At 40.9% G+C, this 18234-nt stretch overlaps 1 protein-coding gene across 5 annotated transcripts; it reads right to left on the bottom strand.

Annotated features, from left to right (window-relative positions):
• Positions 1–7156: 7156 nt before the first annotated feature.
• LOC133928364 (metal tolerance protein 1) lies at positions 7157–10651 on the bottom strand. 5 transcript variants are annotated; one of them, XM_062374660.1, is made up of 2 exons: positions 10431–10651; positions 7157–8809 (listed from the first exon to the last, which is right to left on the bottom strand). In XM_062374660.1, the coding sequence occupies exon 2, from the start codon at positions 8807–8809 to the stop codon at positions 7550–7552; it is 1260 nt and encodes a 419-aa protein (XP_062230644.1). In that variant the 5' UTR covers positions 10431–10651; the 3' UTR covers positions 7157–7549. The 5 variants fall into 5 exon arrangements, with proteins under 5 accessions (XP_062230644.1, XP_062230647.1, XP_062230645.1 ...); XM_062374663.1 differs by lacking the exon at positions 10431–10651 and adding an exon at positions 9851–10162; XM_062374661.1 differs by lacking the exon at positions 10431–10651 and adding an exon at positions 9679–9844.
• Between the last annotated feature and the right edge of the window lie 7583 nt (positions 10652–18234).

Here is an 18234-nt window from a genome sequence, read left to right as displayed (position 1 = left end):
ACGTAAGAAACTAACAAAAGAGACACTACATTAGTGATGGCTGCTCAACATACGTCACTAATGTCCTATTAGTGACGAGTCCAATAAATATGTGTCACTAATGTCCCTTCTAATCCGGACTAGATATAAACCCGTCACTAATGAGTTATCATCAGTGATGGGTCGTAACATGACCCGTCACTGATGATAATAGAGACGGATCAAGTTGTGACCCGTTACTAATGACTAGGTTATGAATGATGGGTCGTCCATAGATAGTCATTAGTGACAGGTCAAGTTGTGATCCATCACCACATCAGTGACGGGTCATCCTAGGCCAATCATTAGTGACGGGTCAAATTGTGACCCAATACTAATGATAAGGTCATCAATGATGGGTCGTCCTAGACCAGTTATTAGTGATGGGTCACAACTTAACCCGTCACTAATGATCCACTCATTAGTGATAGGTTGTCCTATGCCAGTCATTAATGATGGGTCAACTTGCAATCCGTCACTAATGATCAACTCCAGTCACTAATGATGATATTCACATTTTTTTTTACTTTTTATTTTATTTTTCTCTTATTTTTTTTCACCTCAGTAGCACTAGAATATGAACTATTATACATTTCTTCTCAAGTTTGATATAAGGTGTGGCGGTTATGGACACAAACGTGCGTTCCAAAAATGGTGCAGAAACTTCCGTTGCAAGACTCAATCTTTCAAGCTATTTTTGGTCTTGAAAAATTCTCCGAACCTGACAAAGTGGAGGAGAAACGGATATAACTTTTTTTTAAGATGTCCGTAGAGTCAAAAAAAACGTCAAAATTGGAGTCCGTATACAAAAGTTATGCCTATTTTACCGAATGCACTCCGAGTCACCTGTCAAATTATAACCCTCGATAAAATTTAGAAAAATTAGTCATTAGTGACAGATCATGATTATGACGTGTCACTAATGATCTTCGACAATGAAGGTTAAAAGGATAAAATATCCGGTTTCTATCACAACTACGTGATAGCAGATTTGGTAAGGTGGCTACACATGCGAGGAGGACGTCGCGGTTTCGATTCCCATGGAACGCGAACTTGAAAACAATGTGAAAAATATGGATTGTGAGGCATATGGGATGGGCCTGCGTTGGGATGGCTCAGTTGAATTTTTTTTGACTTTTTGTGTTAAAAAAATATGAAAAATGTTCATCGGTCATTAGTGACGGGTCAAGATTACAACCCATCACTAATGACATTAGTGACGGGTCATCATCCGTCACTAATAACCTGTCATTAGTGACAGGATAAGAGTGACGGGTATGAGACTTGTCACTGATGCCGGTTATCACCCGTCACTAATAATTTTTTTCACATAGTGATTGTAGTCTCACCTTATCACAACACAGAAAGAACTCTTTCCTCAGGGTTCATATGCACAACCCACATCAAGGTAGTCAACTCAAGAAGATACATATGACATTGTTGTGTATCCATGAAAGTATTGGACTTGTTACAAAATTAACATGGGCAAATGATTTAGGAAGGGAAATGGAAAAAAACATGCTAAGATTAATATACCTTCCAATAGATTAAACAAGGATACTCATGTTAGATAGATCCACATAAAATATCTCAATATGTCCACCAAATCATTTATATTCGTCATATAGGGTTTCAAGTGCTTACAACAAGATAGGAAGAAGAACCAGGAGCAATGTAAAAGTTGATGCAGTGAAGTCCAACTAAGTAGTTGCTTCAATGTGCTACCCAAAGACTAGATCGCCAATACCTGTGCAAGTCTTCAGATCATCGGTGAAGGCTCGAAGCCATTGCTACGGCACAACTAATTATCCAGGGTTACAAAATTGGGTTTAAAATGTCTAGTTTGCATTATCCACTAATGAAAAACAAAACATAATGCTGCCACAAAATCCAAGGTATCCTAAAGAGAAGTCTCACAGCAAAATCAATTGACAAATCATAGAGTTATCGCACCACAAAACCCACATATGATTGCCATCTGCGAACACCACGGGACACTCCCTGCTAGATTCAGAAGCCCATGCGCCTATAACTTGAGTTTATTATGCGCTTGAAACACCATTTCTTGGTTCCTCACCAGTTAAATTAAGCCGTATCCATTACTCAAAAATGTCGATAATAGTATATAATGATCGGATGAAAATGCCAAGAGATTGGCGAACAAATTGACTATTCATGTGATAAATTCTTTGAGTTAACTTGCTATTTTCATGGGGCTCACCTAAGCGTCTTCCTGAGATCGGATTCGAGTGAAGACCGTAACCTCTTTTGGATTCTTAAGACCACTTAAAGAAATGCAAAATAACATCAGATGGTGCAGAATGTTTCACCCCATGCATGTACATGGACCGACAAATTACGACAAACGAAAAACTCTAGTAACTTACACTAATCAATATGGACGTAGAACTCCAGAGGATGCTTCTCTTCCTTGGGCACATATATCATCATCGGTGCATATTTGCATGCTGCTAACTAATATATTACTTACAACATAGACATTAGTAGCACAACAGAAGATAGAACACAAGGTTAATATACTAGGATGCATAAACTCGTATAGGGAAAGACGGGAGGGTAACCCTCGAACACCTTCGTGGCCCTCCCTGAATTGAGATGGAGCATGTAGACGTGACCAATTCGGTGATCATGCACGCATAACCACAAATATGGCATCTAGTGGTGGAGCCAAAATTTAGAGGAGTCTGATGAAGCTAAATGGGTTTTAATTGGGCTATAGGAGGGTCGAATCAATGAAATATGAGAGATAGGACCTAAAATACACTACAAAATGCAGAAAATATACTACAAAATTTATTTGCATTGTGCATCCTCTAAGGAGGAAGAGATGCCAACATCGCGACGAGTAGACGCGAGCAAACATGACGTATCTAGTATCAGGAGCCTAGGCAGTGAAGATAAAGGCCACACGGAAGGGGGGCCATGGCAGCCACGGTGGTCACAGGTTGTAGCAAAAATAGGCATATTAGGTCATGATTGTGATTTTGGTGATTAATGGCAACATAGACGTTGGACCTAACATGCTTGTCAAGAATATATGTTAGTAGGTATCATGGATACAATACATCAAGAAGCCACCGTAGCCAGGACAAAGTTTGATTGAATTGAAGAAGTCACAGGAAAATTGACCTCACCGGAAGGTCCGGTGCAAAGGAGTTTGCACTCACCAAAGTATTGTGCACAGAGGTTGATAGCCTCACCGGATAGTCCAGTGCTCTATGTGTTGAACTCACTGGAGTATTTCTGACAAAGGGGGAGAAGCCTGATGACCTCATTGAATAGTTTGGTGATCTGCATTGGGGAACACCAGAGAATTTCTTGCAGAGAAGAATGCGAGTGCAGAAAATTGAAGATCAACCCATCGAAAGGTCCGGTTCTTGGTTTGTGCACACTGGAGTATGGCACAGGAGCATTTCTGGTAGAGGCGATTGCAAGTGTTGAAGAATGAAGATCAACTCACCGGATAGTCCAGTGAATACAGAGATAGTTGCACTGGAGCATTTACAGAGAAAAGAAGAGAAGATTCAACTCACCGGATGATCCGGTATGAATGGAATGAACAACGGATGAATGCACCAGAGTATTTTACACAGAGAGACTGCAAAGCCTCGGCTGTCTCGAGATAACTCACCGAATGGTTCGATGATGAATTTGAAGGCACACCAGAGTGTCCGTCGTTCACAGAGGCTATGAGTGGAGTTTCAACAGCTAGTTTCTGAGTTTGTACTCACCGGATGATCCAGTGTTAGTATTATTGTTCTCACCGTATCATCCAGTGTTAACAACTTTTCTAGACTATTTGGAAAACAGCTAGTTAGCGGGTTTAATGCTATAAATACCCCTCCACTTAGTCATTTAATGGCGGGCATATTGTTGGAGTCTAGAGGAAGCTCATTGTAGCATCTCGGCCCTTATGTAAGTGGTAAGTGTTTTGGTGATTAATGATAATTGTATTATTGCGACTAACAATTTGTTTCGAAGGGTATCAAAAATTTAGTTCACAATGATAATTGGGTATTCTTGGTCCCTAAGGCATTTTTTGTGGATGATCAAATGACATATGCATCAAGATTAAGGATATTCTAGTTCTAAGTATAACAAAGGAGATGAAGGACACTTAGAGTAGTATATGTCATTTTTCTTTGATCTTTTGACCATACTATAAAGAGGAGCTAAGAGTAGTAGTTTGACCTAGTGAGTCTATATTTGGTTTGATGTACACTTATGAAATTCTAGCACTAGGTAGCTCATAGAAACTCACAGTTGAGATATCGAGAAGTTAAAGCTCAAGAAAGTTTGAATTGGACGAGCACAGAAAAAATTTAACTTACTGGATGATCCGGTGTCTGAAGAAGGAAACTAACAGAGCTTTATTTGTTTAGCAAGACAGAAAGTAGTTGAATACACAGGATGATCTAATGTATAAGTTGATGGATCATCGGATGATTTTTTTGTGACATGTGCCCAAAACTGTTAGAAGTGTTACACCGGATAGCCTGGCGTTAGTGTGGAACGTGCACCAGACCAATTTCAGTAGAAGTGGAATTGCACAGGAATCAACGAAGTTTAACTCACTGGATTATTCGGTGATGCAATGATGACTGCACCGGACTAATTATTCCAGAGGCGATTCCAAGAGAAGAAGTTTGAAGCTCAGTTCACTGGATGGTCCGGTGTTCATGGTGTGTACACCGGACCAATTCATGTAAAGAACAATTTCTTTTGGCAGAAGAAACTTTACTCACCGAATGGTCCGGTGAAGGCAAGGAATTAACACCGAAGAAATTTTTCCAGAGAGGGCTGCTTCAGTTGGTTTGAAGGAGTTCTACTCACCGGATAGTCCGGTGATGGACAAGTGTGTACAGCGGAGCATATTTTCCAAAGAGGGTTACAACGGGCAGTTTAGCTGGCTTGTACTCACAGGATGGTCCGGTGTCAAATAGTTGTTCATCGGATGATGTCATCGGACCATTTATCAGCAGTAATGGCTAATGACAGCTGGCACAGTGGAAATAGATGTTTGTACTCACCGGATTGTCCAGTGTGAGTAAAGAGATACTCACTGGATCATCCGGTATTAACAGAAAAAGTGTGTGGTCAGGCAACGGCTATAATTTAGATCTCCAGCTTATAAATACCTCTCCACTTGGTTTCATTTGGCTTGGTAGCGACCCAGAGAAGCTCAGACACTGTGTGTGTCATCAAGAAGCAAGAGAGAGCATTTGAGTTGATTTTCAAGTCCCTAATTGAAGATTAAAGACTTTATTAGTGCTTGGAGAGTAGCAAATGTGTATCTAGTTGTAGTCTAGGCTTGATCTTGGTCAAGTGAAACTATTGGCTTGTTACTTTTGGTGTTTGGCAATACCTAGCCGGTCTTGGTGATTGGAGGTGTTCTTGGTGAGCTCTTGGAGTTTTTGTGGGAGCCTCAGGAAGAGCTATGTACTTGATTTGATGTCTGTTAATTCGGAGATGAAATGATAATCATGAGGGAGCATTTGAGTCTTGATGACTTAAAGGGGAGTGATATCCTTGGTGGATGCTCCATCGAGGACTAGGGGGAGTGTCAATTCCTCGATACCTCGGAAAAAAATTCGTATTTTCTTATCCATCTCTTTACTATTCCGCAATTTAATTTGAGCATTTACATTCTTACAAGCTTTCAAATTCCGCATCTTCTTACCATCTTTGCTTGCTTGTTTTGTTGCTCTCTTCTAGTTTATTCGTGTAGTCGTATTTTCTTTTTTTTTAAGCTAAGGTTACTATTTGTTCTAAATTTCGATATAAGTTTTTAATTACCCAATTCATCTCATCTCTTTGATCATTCGATCCTTTCACTAATATACGCTTGAGAAGATATTGAAACCATCAAAGTACTTAAAGTGATTATCTAAGTCAATTAAATATAAGATTAGAGAGTGTTTAATACTTATAGACTAAAATAAATTGTAACTAGGTACTGTAGTTTGAAGAGGTGATAAAAAGTGATCCTAGCTTGAAACACCATTTCTTGGTCCCTCACCAGTTGAATTAAGCCGCGTCCATTACTACAGAAATGCAAAATAACATCAGATGGTGCGGAATGTTTTGCCCCATGCATGCATGTACATGGACCGACAAATTATCCCTCGCCCCCGCCCAGGGTCGACGACCTCTTCAACGCGGCGGTGCTCTCCGCGGCCCCCTTCCGTGTCGCCTTCGTCGTCACTAGGTGGGCTCCTGACGCCAGACACGTCGCGCCTGCTCGCGTGTACTCGTCGGAGACGGATGTGAATGGAGCGAGCTGGCCTCCATCATCATGATGCTGATGGCCTCCATCAGCCCATGCCCAGCGTCCTTTTTTCAACAGAGGACGGTGGACTGGCATTCGCCGACGTGGAGGAGCCAACACCTGATAGCTTCACGACACCTTTACCATGTGCTTACCCTCGTTGGATGCCCAGTGCACCTCTGCTCTGTGGGCAGGACACATGGTCGCGTCCTCTCCGTGGAGCAGTCTGCTATATATGGTTCGGTCCATCTCAATTCACTAGCGAAAGGCCACATTTGTGCATCTACCTGATCAGTTCTGTGTTGTAATAATGCGAGACTATAATGCCTATCGCAGGCATGTGTGAGTATTATTGACCTATAAGCATGTCGTTTGCTTCGACCATCGTACCACTAGCAGGTTCGAGAATTGTGAAAAACAAAGAGAATCCCTTAATTTCCAATACACCACAGACTAGCAGTAGTGAACATATTCACCATGCTATTGAAGCTTACAGATCCAATTGATTTGAACGGCCCGCCAAAGGCTTTCAGTATGTTTACAGGACAGACACAGCAGATGCAATTGAAGGCACGAAACCTTTCTAGTTATATTTCAAAGCAGGTAAAAAGAGTCCTCCCGGCATTCCGGAAGAAGCTTCAAGCCATGTTCAGAGATTAAACTGACGAATACTAGTTTTCATTCATGCACGAGTAACCGAGTGACTTTACTAAAATAAAGAACTGGCCATCAATGATTTTCATCGCAGATATACTGCAAAACAAAATGCATTGCAACAAAAAATGCACAAGTCAACCGGGAGAAGCTGCGTTCCTCCATTCAGTTGTAGCAGCAATCAAGCTCAAAACAAACGGTAATAGGCCAAGCAGGAGCCCTCGTCACATCTTCCACGCCAGAAAACGTCTTACATAAAAGTGATGACACAGTGTGCTAACACTAACAGATGAAGTTCGATGAACCCCCAAGGCGCTAACAACACGTCCGAAAATCGCATCCATGTGAATGCACTGACTGATGACTACACCACCTGAATAACTGAATCGTTCACCTAATAGACTAGTAATGATAAGTAGACGATACTATCCATCATCAGAATTAGCATCTAGATGAACCTGCAAGCATATTGACGCTCTGATGACTGGCTGACGCCTTCCCAAGTGCAAAAAACAATTATTAACCACACCAACAGGATAAGCAGTGAAGACGTGACGCTTCTTATCCCCCAACAGCCTGAGATTAAGCCTACTGGCGCTCGATCTGGATGGTCACATGGCTGATGTTGTACTCCGTCTTGATGTAACAGATGACCTTGTCAAGTATCTCATCAGCATCGGCTTCCTGCGTGATCGTCACATGGCACGCCAGGAGCACCTTCCCCACTGTGATGGCCCAGATATGCAGCTCGTGGACGGCAACCACACCTTCCATCTCGCAGAGCCCCCTCTCGAGCCTGGTGGCATCGATCTCACGCGGTGTGCTCTCCATCAGAACTTCAAGTATGTTGCGCAGCATCCTGATTGTGGTAAACAGTACAATCACAGAGAAGATGAGGGTGCAGATGAGATCAATGATCTTCCACTCAGGCTTGTACCAGATGACAGCACCTCCGATCATCACACCAATGCTCTGGATGGAGTCCCCAAGCACGTGCAGATAAGCACTGTGTACATTGATATTGCGTCGAGGCTTCTTAGCAGCTTTGGCACCAGACTGGGTACTCTCGCAACCAGCTTCATGCTTAAGCAATGGTTCCTCGGCACCATGATGTTGTCCAGCACCTGAATGGTGGTGGTGATGAGTTGTGACAGTAATAGAGCTGCCATGGCTGTGCTCGTGGTGATGCACGTGGCCCTGCTCTTGTTCTTCATGGTGGGAGTGGTCATCATCTGAATCATCATGGCTATGATCATGTGAATGGCCATGTCCATGTCCATGTCCATGTCCGTGCCCATGGTCATGGCCAAGCAATACAGCCATTATGATGTTGACAAACAATCCAAAAGCTGATACAGCAAACATTAGGGAGCCCTGCACCTCGCCACTGTCTTTAATGAGCCTCACAATAGCCTCATACACGAGTATGCCAGCAAGCAGCCATATGAGCTGAATTGAAACCAATGCACCGAGAATTTCTATACGAAAAAATCCATATGACTGCTGTGGTGTCGCTTCCCATCCAGCTGCCCAAAGAGAGAATAATGATATGGCAAAAGCTGCAACATCCGACAGGAGATGGGCTGCATCAGTTAAAATTGCAAGACTGTTTGCTTTGATGCCTCCAACCACTTCCACCGTCATGAATATAACGCAAAGGATTACAGCAATTATGAGCTTCCTCATGGATGCGAATCTCTCCTTTGCATCTTTTGAGGCATTACTGGAGTCAGAGAAATCGCAGGCAGCACCTCTGCAGATTTTGTTCCCCGCTGCTCCAGAAGCTGATGGTGAGATGTCCATTTTCACTTCAGCAATCTGAGGATGTGGTGAATTATGGCCGTCCATCTGAAAAAACATCCAAGTCAATACACAAGTATGCCGATAATGATAGATGCAGTACAGAAATGTCATGTGCTACAAGAAAACTTGTTAGTTGTTACTCATATTTCCTGCTAGAAACAAGTGCGGAAGAAACAACTGAAGCAGAAACTCCATATAATTAAAGTTGCGTAAAAATCTCTAAATATCAATATTTAATGAAGATCGTCCATACATGACTAAGGCTATTACTAGCACGAAATATTGAACTTATATAAAGACACATACTTACACAAAGAAAAATCATTAACACCACAATTGACAGAGTAAAATTCAACAGAGATTCGGCAAGCTCAGCATCAACAGAAAATATAATTACAGTTCATACAAATGCACACCTGTAGCACATACTCGTTGGCAACATCAAGATCAAATTAATGAAATAGAGAGCTAGCATTAGAACAACATCATTCTGGTTGCAGAATGATAATTTCTTCAGGGACTACAAAACTAACCGATAAGTCACACCAAGGCATTAAGGAATCCAAAGAAACATAACTAAACAGTCAGTTCACGCATGACCACAAACCAACTGAAAATTCGAGCATGTGTAAGAAAATTCAAAGAAGCAAATTAGCTACCTGACCAAGAACAGGGAATGCTCATATATGGCGTCAATAAGAGTGGAGCGTCAAGGATAACATTCTATCAAAAAATTCACCACAACTGAACCTCAAAGACAAGCATTGTAATGTCACTAATTGGGCATGCACAAGATCAATACCAATCTGCAAACAAAAGAAGATATCTGCTATCCCAAAAGCACAAAAGAACTAAACTACTCAAACTCAGTATTCAGCGACAACGGTGTTTCTGCAACCCAAGATTTTCACAACCTAACTCAGCTCAACAGAAGAACATGGAAACCACAAGGCGTCTTCTGGAATCAACCAGGTGGTACTTGCAGACACCACCAAGGAAGAATCATAGAAGCATTGACATATCTCGGGACAACGAAGCCAAAGTCACCGAACAGCATAATGATAGATAGGAAGGAATCGGCCCTACCGATTGATCGGATCAATCACGGCGCGCGCGGACAAGTACCGATTGATCGAATCAATCACGGCGCGTGCGGACAAGAGGGTAGGACTGACGATAACACAGCCACCTAAAGACCAATGGAATCGCGGTCCAGATGAATAAACCCAACGCAGAAACGAACAAGGCGATCCCTGACTTTCTTAAAGCGGAGAAAGCGACCCCTGATTTGTCTATCTTGTGCTATATAATTGTCGGGGTCAAAAGAATAGAGATTCGTTTTGATCCGTGTCACCCCAACCGCAGCCGTCACTCCCCAACAATTCATCCAACAAAATTCCAGAGAAATAGGGGGGAGGAAGAAGGGGGGATCCTATCTGGAAAATGGAGCCCGCGGCGCGCATCGCCCCATTGATCGCGTGCCGCTCGGTGGTCGGGGGCGGCGGCGTTGATCGACCGCGCTGAGCGAAAAAAAGAAGAAAAAAACTAATACTCGATCCGTACCGCGGCCGCCATTGCTCAGTGTCACGGATTGGGTTTTCTGGTTCCATCGATCAATCCAATCGAGAGAGAGAGAGAGAGAGAGGGCGCAGGTGCAGGTGCGTACCTCTAGGCCAGAGAGGTCGTGACCTCTCGCTCAGGCGCCGTGCGTCGAGGAGAAGTCGAGCAGCGGAGGCGAGTGGGGAGGGAGCTCTCCGTTTGCCGCGGCGGCGGCGTCGAGACCCAACCCGAGAGAGGGGAGGAGAGGAGACTTGACGACTCACGAGTTGTCGACGAGGGCGTCGCGTCGTGGTGTGGCACGCGGCAAAATAGCATCCGCCTCGCAGAAGGGTCGGGGGAGTGGCGGCGGTTATTTATCGGGTGGCGGAAGGGAAGGGGAGAGACGAAAATACAACTCGGCATGGTACTACCGTATATTTTTTACCTAATATTTATCAATTCCTTTTATCACCATTAATTATGATTTATCTATCTTATAAATTTTTTATTTAATTTTTTAAAATTTTAACGTAAATGACGATGATGATAAACCATACGTCTATCTGTAAAAATTTTATTTCTAAGATAGAAAATTTTCTTTCAACATAGACTATATAAATTTTAATATAAATAAATAGATAAACCATACATTCCGATGGTCTACTGAAATTTTAGTAATTTTCCCTCTCGGCAATAAGGGATTTGGATAAACCATACATTCCGATAAATTAGGTACTGTAGCATAATTTCAAACATATGTTGGACGCTAGATATGGAACGGACTCATAAGATTCAATAGTACAATAACACTATAAACTATAAATATAAACAGCATTTAGACCCTGTTTGTTTCAGCTTCGGATTGTGGCTTTCAGCTTTTACAATCCGAAGCTGAAACAAATAAACAGCTTTTGTTTATAGCTTTTTAAAATCTGCTGGTTGGATTGTAGGAATATGAGAAGCTGATTTTTCTTAGCTTTTGATAGATTGTGAAAGTTCATTTTACTAAATTGTCCATCAAAGTTTTTTAAATCTACAATCTAATTTTTTTCACAATTCAACTTTTTACGATCTAGCTTTTCACAATCCAACTTCTGTAAACTGATTTTCAGAATCTCTAACGGAAACAAACGTAACTTTAATAAACAGTAAATTTACTATAGCAAAGACATATTTTACTATTGCCGTCTGACCTCACATGCAAATCTGCAGGGAACCGAGCCAAGGGTAGTTTGGTACTTTCAGTTGGGACGAGCCACGCTGGCGTGGTGGTGTGGATCACGTTCCGATCCTTTGCCAGGGTGCAGGGTGCCGGACCGGGGGACCCACCGGGAGGGCAGGGAAGACCAGAAGAATTTTTTTAAAAAAAAAGAAGAATTTGAAGTTTATGAATTTGAGACTTTGTATGATCTTTCGTTTAGCTCCAGCATTCCCGTGCGCATATATGATCTTTGTATGACTTTCTCCGAACTCCTAAATTTGGAACACATCTTGAAGCTGCTCGCTTCAGATTTAGATCTGTTTGTTTAGATTGTTTTTGTTTCTGTTTTTATTAGAACTTTAAAAATCAGAAATTCAAATAAACGGATTTGCTGAAAAATGTTTTCTGAAAAAGTCAAAAAACTACTTCTGAGAAAATGAATTAGAAGCCGAGAAGTTAGTCGAGAGTAACTTTTTTAAAAAAATAGTGTGCTGAGAATCCAAAAAATTATTGTAATACCCCACCGCTAAAATCTAAAAGTAGATTTTTTAAAAAAAATAAAAACACAGTTTTTAAAAAAAAATCAAAAACAAAAATACAAACAAATAGACCCTTAGACGTTCAACACGATGACTGGAACCGAATTTTCTCAGGAATTGGAATGGCTCTACTTGTTTATGTCGCAACAATGTGCATCGCCATCCATCTACTACAGCATTGTATTGTATTGGAGCATACCATATATATGAACCGACAGAACATGCGTACTTTCATGGCTCATGCTATCTTTTAAACACATCTTCATGAATCATGCATCATGCCGTTGGAGTCCCAATACACTAGATACAAGAGTCCTTGCAATTCTTTTTTTTTTAATCTGGCGCAAGAGTCCTTGCAATTCTTATGCTCTGTACATTCCCTTGCCACTTTTGATCTAGATCCAAGAGGTTAATCCCGCCTTAAGGAAAGCCACAACTCACAAAGAGCTTTCTGCTCGGGGAATGCGCACAAATTTCAAGCAGGCGGAGCATAGTTCTTCAGAAAATCTAAAAATATATTTTTTTATGATACAGACGTTTATATAATTCCCATAATGCATAATATCATGTTGTTATATCTAAGACCGTCGCGTCATAAGGAGATCGTTAAATTGATGTGTAGACATAATCCTCCAATGCATATGATTGTATTGTTGTTTCATATGAGCTCCTGAAATAATTAATTATTGCATATGTTATGTCTATGGTGATGGACCAAGCCGTTGGATTTTATGCCGCTGTATCTTATATGAGATACAATTTTCTTCTCTCTTCTATTTAATTATTTGTCACATCAACAGAAAATCATATATAACAGCTAATAAATGTGTGTGATATCATCTATTACAAGTAGTATAAGAGTTCCTCTAACAATGTAGAAAGCTATTATGTGTAAGAGATGTACATAATACTAATAGATAATATTATAGACTCATAATATCTTAAATATATCATTATCTATAAAACTAATATATACTCACATGTAATAGATTGAAGATCAATAGATTAAATAAGTAGATTATCTTAATAATTAGTAGTCCGACTTTTATCCATCCACGCTACTCTCTCCACATAGGAAAAAAAATCTGATGTGGATAATATTATAGCTACCTAACCGGTATTGTTAGAGACGCCTGACAGCAGCGATTACAACTCACAAATATCTACATTAATTGATTAAAGGGATGCATCAATAATTGGAGATGCTATAGGAGATTGTAATTGCGTCATTATAAATTGTTTGTTTTAGCAAGGTGTGAGAGAGGGGGATGGCTGAAAGGATGTGCATCGCCGTTGCTTGTTTGTATTTTTCCGGTGGAATTTGGATGTGCATTGTTTGCTATTGGCATGAGCAGAGGTGGAGAGATCCATGACGTTCTAACAGCGAAATGAATTAGAATATTTAAAACTATTTCGACTCTAAATAGTATAAGATAAATTTATATTAATTTTTATCTAAATATGCTATAGGTTTATCTAGTGTATCTATTCTACCGATCAAAGCACTTACAACCTATCTAAGAAGTTAAATTGCAAATAAGTAAATACGGAAACGTAAATAAGGTAGAGAGAGCAAACTCGGTATAATAATTTTTTTTTCCCATGGTATCGATGGTATGAATACCACTTCTAATTCACGTTGGAGCTCCACAAAAGATATGCTTCCGGTCAGCACCGATCACGGTCTTTGAACCACCAAATCACAAAGACAATGTCTCCACCTGGACGAGCCACCAAGCCACCAAGGCAAGGTCTCAGCGTAGACTCTCTTCCGGTTCCTCGCTACCGTGATCACTTCGGAGCTTGAACCACAAAAGCAATGGTCTTCGTGTCCCCGTACAATCACCTTGCTACCGCTACACACCAAGTCAGAGGGTCAACAAACTTACCGGCGAGTAAACAAGATTCCAAGGTGCCAGCATACCAAGAGGTACACTGTTAGATCACTCATTCATCCACTCTCTAGGCATTAATCACCTAGCAACTCACTCTCTAAGCCTATAAGCACTAATCACTCACTAATCTTATGCTTAATCGTTTTGGATGATCACTTTAAACATTTTGATGGCTTGGATGTCTTCTCAGGTGTATATGCACTTCTCAGGACTCCAGCACGCTAAAATGACTAAGTGAAGGAGTATTTATAGCCTTAAACTCGCGCACTAACCGTTAACCTAACGGTTTAAAAAACTGTTAACACTGGATGATCCGGTGAGAACAATAGTACTAACACCAGACCATTCTATGAGTACACTCTCACAAACTAGCCGTTGGAACCCCACTCAAGCCTCTGTGAACACAGATTATCATGTGATAACTTATTAAACACCGAAAAAATGCACCGGATTATCCTATGTGTATATATTCATTTTGGTGCTCTCTTGAAATAATAGTTCGGTGGGTTCATTTTGTGAACACGGGATCATCCGGTAAGGCAAAAGACTCCGCTTCAAATTTTCTGTGAACACCGGACTATTTTTTATTGTTCTCACCGGATTATCCTATGTAGCACCAGACTAATTTTTATGTGAGCATCGGACTATCCGGTCAGGCAAATTTTAACAGAACAGAGTTATGTATTTTGGACATAACTTTTCGCTCCGAACTCCGATTTTGATGATCTTTGACTCTATAGAAAGTTTGTGAAGATATCTACAAGATTATACAGAAATCTATCCCATTTGATCACATCATAATTCATGGAACAAGTCCAATTCATTCCTCTCTTTGCTCCGGCTTTGGTGACTTCTCTTTTGTTGCATCCACAAGACCTACTAAAGCATATACTTGACAAACATATTAGTCTCATTGATTATGTTGTTATTAATCACCAAAATCACAATCATAACCTAATAAGACCATTTTCGCTACAGCCGGTATCCTATCCGTCCTGAGCTATACTAAGATGTGAGTCAAGTGTCAGAAGAAAATAAATACACACATTAATCTGTACTAATATGCGGGACCTACCGTACATATACTGGCCGGGTACAGAATAAAGGGACTGGACCTCTCTCTCCTCTCACTCATTTTCCCCACCGTCTCTCTCCTCCCTCTCACCTCCTTCGACGCTCTCGCTCTCCTCTCCATGGTGTTGAGCTCACCACCAGCGAACTGGTACAGAACCGTGCAAGCAGAGGTGCGCTGGGGCTGAGGTACACCGTGCGCGGCAGCGGAGGTCAGGAGGCTCCCCTCTGCCATGCACGGTGGCAGAGGCCAGGAGGATGCCCCTGACCATGCGACAACACCGCGGCGGGTGGACGACAATGGCGACGTGCCTCGCTGGTGCAAGCTGCCGGATCCACCCCTCCCCTCATGATGTGCCTTGCCAGAATCGTGCGGAACGGCCTAAAGGCGGTTGGATCCATACCCTCCCCTCACCGGATCCTTGCTGGACGGCCTCATGATGGACGGATCCACTCCTCCCATCGCCGGATCTGCGCCTCCTCTCATCAGATATGTGTGGGATGGCCTCATGAGGGACGGATCCGCTGCCTCCTCGCTGGATCCATGTGGAACAGGAGATCCACGGAGAGATCCTTCACCACAACGATTTCCCCCACAACGAGCTCCTTCACCATGATGATTGAATCTATGGTTGCTGGTTCCACTTCGACTAAATCCATGAAGATGGCCTGCAGCATGGCAAGCTGCTCCACCATAGCTGCCTCCACTTGCCGTGGACGACGACATGGAGTTGTGCCACTCGCTGGAGCATGCGATGCCGGCCATGACAGAGGAGCCTGGCCTCTGGTACGGCCACCGAAAGGTCCTGGAGCACGGGACCCCGCTGTTGGTCGCCACCACCTACGGGAGCCTCGCCGCACTTCGCCTGCCATTGTCCCTCCTGCCTGTCGACATCAACCACTGAAGCGGCACCACCTCCCTCCACTGCGCTATCTCTGAGCTGCTTCTTGTTGTTCTTGGGCGGCAATTGATGCTGCTCTGATTCGCGCTTTGTTCAAACTTGTTTCACTCTACCTGATTGATGGAGGAGGGATTGATTGTAACTTTTATCTTTCTTTTCTATAAAATATAAATGTTTATACACAGTAGGAGATTCTCCTATTGCTTTTTTCCAAAAAAAAATGGAGAAAAAACTTCTTGTGAACTATAGGTGGGGACTATGATGGGTCCCTCACTTGGTAACCATAGCTGGGGATCTAGGATTGGACTTTTTCATAGGCAACTTTCTGCTAGCTTTTTTATCATGTTTATATATGGGCGTGTAGTCATGTTCATCAGTGCCAAGTTTCCATTTATGCATGCCTACTACGTACTGGATGAGATTCCAGGAGATATCCGTTGTGAAAGCAGTCACTGGTCCACCCGGACAGCTTCCTGTACGTATACTCCGTCATCAAGTTCATGAACAGCGACCAAGTCTTCTCTACTCAGGACACCAAGATCCTTTAGTTCATGTTCTCATGTGTCGTGTATTTATTCGAACTCTATAGAAATCTAGTTTGTTCATGTTCCTCTGTTTTTCGGTTGTATGGTGTGTACATGATTAAATTTGTGAGGTTGTGGAGAAAACTGTTCTTATTTTGAAACTTTTTAGTGTAATTTTCATTAGTACAGGTCCGTACATGATGATACATGGACTGTACGGGTGATGTTTGAAAAAATTTATTGATTTTTGTGTAATTTAATGACTGCACTGGTGATGCTATTGCAGAAAATTGTTGATTTTTATAAGTATAGATAGAGGAGCACTTAGGTGAAGTTGGTACATATGTGGTACATGACTTATTTCGTTAAATTTAAATAGGTGGTATATGTCTTATTTCTTCAAATTTCAATAATGAAGACATATTAATATTATGTATTGAAAGTCTTCATGCACCATGTACCGTGTACGTGAAAAAACCAAGTCTTCATGCCTCATGTGTTAGAACGACTTAAATTAAAAAAACTCACGTGACAAAAAAATATCAATAATGTTTAATGAGGCTTTTAGTTTTTTAGTGGTACAATTGTGTTTGTTCTACTTTTGAGCATTTAGCTTCAGCTAACTTCGTTACATGTACAACATTGTTTGCTATGGTTATGATCAATACATATATGTCTCATTTTCTTCTCTTCATGTTAGTGTTCGATTTGGTTATGTGTACCTTGTTCCTAATAATACTTAGGCGGTATAAGTTCTTGATATGCACTGATTTAATAAGTTTTGTATTTTTTATAAGTATAGATAGAGGTGCATCTAGGTGGAACTGGTATATTGGTGGTACATGACTCATTTCTTTAAATTTTAATAGGTTGTACATGTCTTATTTCTTCAAATTTCAATAATGCAAGACATTAATATTATGTATTGGAAGTCTTCATACACTATATACCGTGTACGGGTGAAACCAAGTGTTCATGCATCATGTACTAGAATGACTTAAATTTAAAAACTCATGTGACAAAAAATATCAATAATAAGATATGTGTTAATAAAAATAACGAGACTTTTAGTTTTCTAGTGTTATAATTGTGTTTGTTCCACTTTTGAGCATTCAGGTTCAGCTAACTTCGCTACATGTACGATCTTATTTGTTATGATTATGATCAATACATATTAGTCTCATTTTCTTCTCTTAATGTTAGTGCTTGATTTGGATCAGGTGTAACTTGTTCCTAATGGTACCTAAGTGGTATAAGCTTCTGATATTTACTGATTTAATAAGTTTTTGTTGTTTTATAAGTATAGATAGAGGGGCATCTAGGTGGAACTAGTACATAGGTGGTGCATGACCCATTTCTTTAAATATCAATAGGTGGTACATATCTCATTTCTTTGAATTTAAATAATGCAAGGCATATTAGTATTATGTATTCAAAGTTTTCATATGTCATGTCCCGTGTACGTGTAAAACCAAGTGTTCATGCATCATGTATCAGAACGATTTGAATTTAAAAACCCATGTGATAAAAAAAAATCAATAATGGGTTATATGTTAATGGATACAATGAGGCTTTTAGTTTCCTAGCGGTACAAATTGTATTTGATCCACTTTTGAGCATTCAGATATTACAATGTATAGTATATATAGAATTTGTATAACCAAATATCTGAATGTACTAAACACATGTATTTTGACAATTACATGTGTGTACATACAGAAAAATACTCGCATGTATTTATAGAGAATAACTATAAATAATTACAATGTATAGTATATATAGGATTTTTATAACCAAAT

Source organism: Phragmites australis, chromosome 9, assembly GCF_958298935.1.
Source record: "Phragmites australis chromosome 9, lpPhrAust1.1, whole genome shotgun sequence".
In the NCBI taxonomy this organism is placed as follows: domain Eukaryota; kingdom Viridiplantae; phylum Streptophyta; class Magnoliopsida; order Poales; family Poaceae; genus Phragmites; species Phragmites australis.
The sequence above is the reverse complement of the archived record's forward strand: the minus strand, read 5'-3'. Positions and strand labels throughout refer to the sequence as shown.